Genomic DNA, 1,495 nt, shown 5'->3' with positions numbered 1-1,495 from the left:
AGAACAGTAACTGACAGCAATGCTACACTGAGGCTTCTGCCCTCGCCTTCAACCCTGCTTACTGTCAAGTGTGACTCTGGTTTCATTCCCTGCCATGGCACAGATCACATGGAAACTCCGGTCCTGGTCCAGCCATGTGGCAGCAGCAGTGGAGGCAGCTTCTCCAGCATCATGTGGCCAGAGCTGTGACTGCTGAGTGGCCGCATCCTAGAGAAGTTAGGCTGGAAGGGACCTGGAGAGGTCCAGTCCAGTCCAGTGGTTCTCAACTTTTTTGTACCAGGACCCATTTGTAGACATTGGCCAGTCTAGACCTGCTGCCCTCTGCTCCCAGCCCCGCAGTGTGTGGGGCAGGGGGTAGGTGTGTGGGGCAGGGGGGTGTATGTGGGGAATGGAGGGGCCCTTGCAGGCTGTTACTCTGACAGCCTGCAAAGGGAAAGCCACAGTTTTCCATGGTTTTCTCTTTTAAAAGGAGAATCCATTTTTAAGTTTGATCCATTTTTAAAGTTTGTTCACGACCCTTTCAGATATTTTTGCAATCCACTTTGAGTCACGACCCATAAGGTAGGAAAAGCTGATCTAGTCCAACCCCCATGCTGAGTGACTTGTTCTTGAAAACCTATTCTTCAAGTACAGGTTTTCATTAGTCAGAACAGCAATGGATCTAATGATTAACAAAACAATATTATAGCACTGCTCTTTGCAAGCAACTGGATAACAAATTATGGGACTTGACATTATAGACTATTCGGATTGTTTTAACCAATCATATTGCACTGTATTCACTGAGGTATATTAAAAGCTGAATTGCGGCTAACAAAACAAATGAATGAAAAACATTTCAGGTTACAATGCCCTGTTTGTTTGTTCTCCTTCCTTGGTAATTAATGATAAGCCTCCCGGTTATCCATGTGAATCTATGAAATTGTATGATGTTCTGCTCAAACATATTGGAGATGCAGCTTATATTTTTTTTACTTTTATAGATTCTACATCTAAATTTGCAATTTAACATTTTTTTCATAGCTGAGATGATTGACAAATTGACCTTGACATTCAACCGTACACGTCAAGCTGTCATCACCAAGGAGCTTATTGAGATCATATCTGGTGCTGCTGCTCTGTAAGTACCTGTAAAAATGTGAAACAAGGGTTTTCACCTAGGTCCTTTTCACGTTTGCATCTTCTGTTTGAGAGCAATTCTTCTAAGACTATTAGTGTGCATTTTTAACAACACACTGAAACGTTCCACTGCTCTGCTGTAACAGCTGGTTGTTTGATGGAGCAAGTTCTGTAGCTGTGAAATGCAGCCTACTTGCCTGGCTTATTCCTTACCATCTTTGAGCAAACAAGATATTCCCCTCTACCGCCCTCCCTTCGTGGTCGTATGGGTAAAACTGGTTGTGTCTGTTTAATTTATCTTTTAATTCTCGGTACTTGGACAGCCCAAAATCTCCCTGCAGTGTAGTGTGGATTATTGTTTGGGTAATGGGGGTGG

General features: G+C 43.4%; 1 protein-coding gene across 3 annotated transcripts in view; it reads left to right on the top strand.

Annotated features, from left to right (window-relative positions):
* The window catches only part of ATP5C1 (ATP synthase, H+ transporting, mitochondrial F1 complex, gamma polypeptide 1), a 10,926-nt gene that overhangs the window by 7,688 nt on the left and 1,743 nt on the right, over nt 1-1,495 (top strand). For 2 of the 3 annotated variants that reach the window (XM_019509598.1, XM_019509597.1), the window contains exon 8: nt 1,024-1,120. In XM_019509598.1, coding sequence (XP_019365143.1) covers nt 1,024-1,120 — 97 coding nt within the window. Of the gene's footprint in view, nt 1-1,023; nt 1,125-1,495 lie in introns of those variants that run through there. The other variant, XM_019509599.1, reaches the window with a different exon arrangement.

Source organism: Gavialis gangeticus, unplaced genomic scaffold (assembly GCF_001723915.1).
Source record: "Gavialis gangeticus isolate Ggan-Ray unplaced genomic scaffold, GavGan_comp1, whole genome shotgun sequence".
Lineage (NCBI taxonomy): Eukaryota > Metazoa > Chordata > Crocodylia > Gavialidae > Gavialis > Gavialis gangeticus.
The sequence above is the reverse complement of the archived record's forward strand: the minus strand, read 5'-3'. Positions and strand labels throughout refer to the sequence as shown.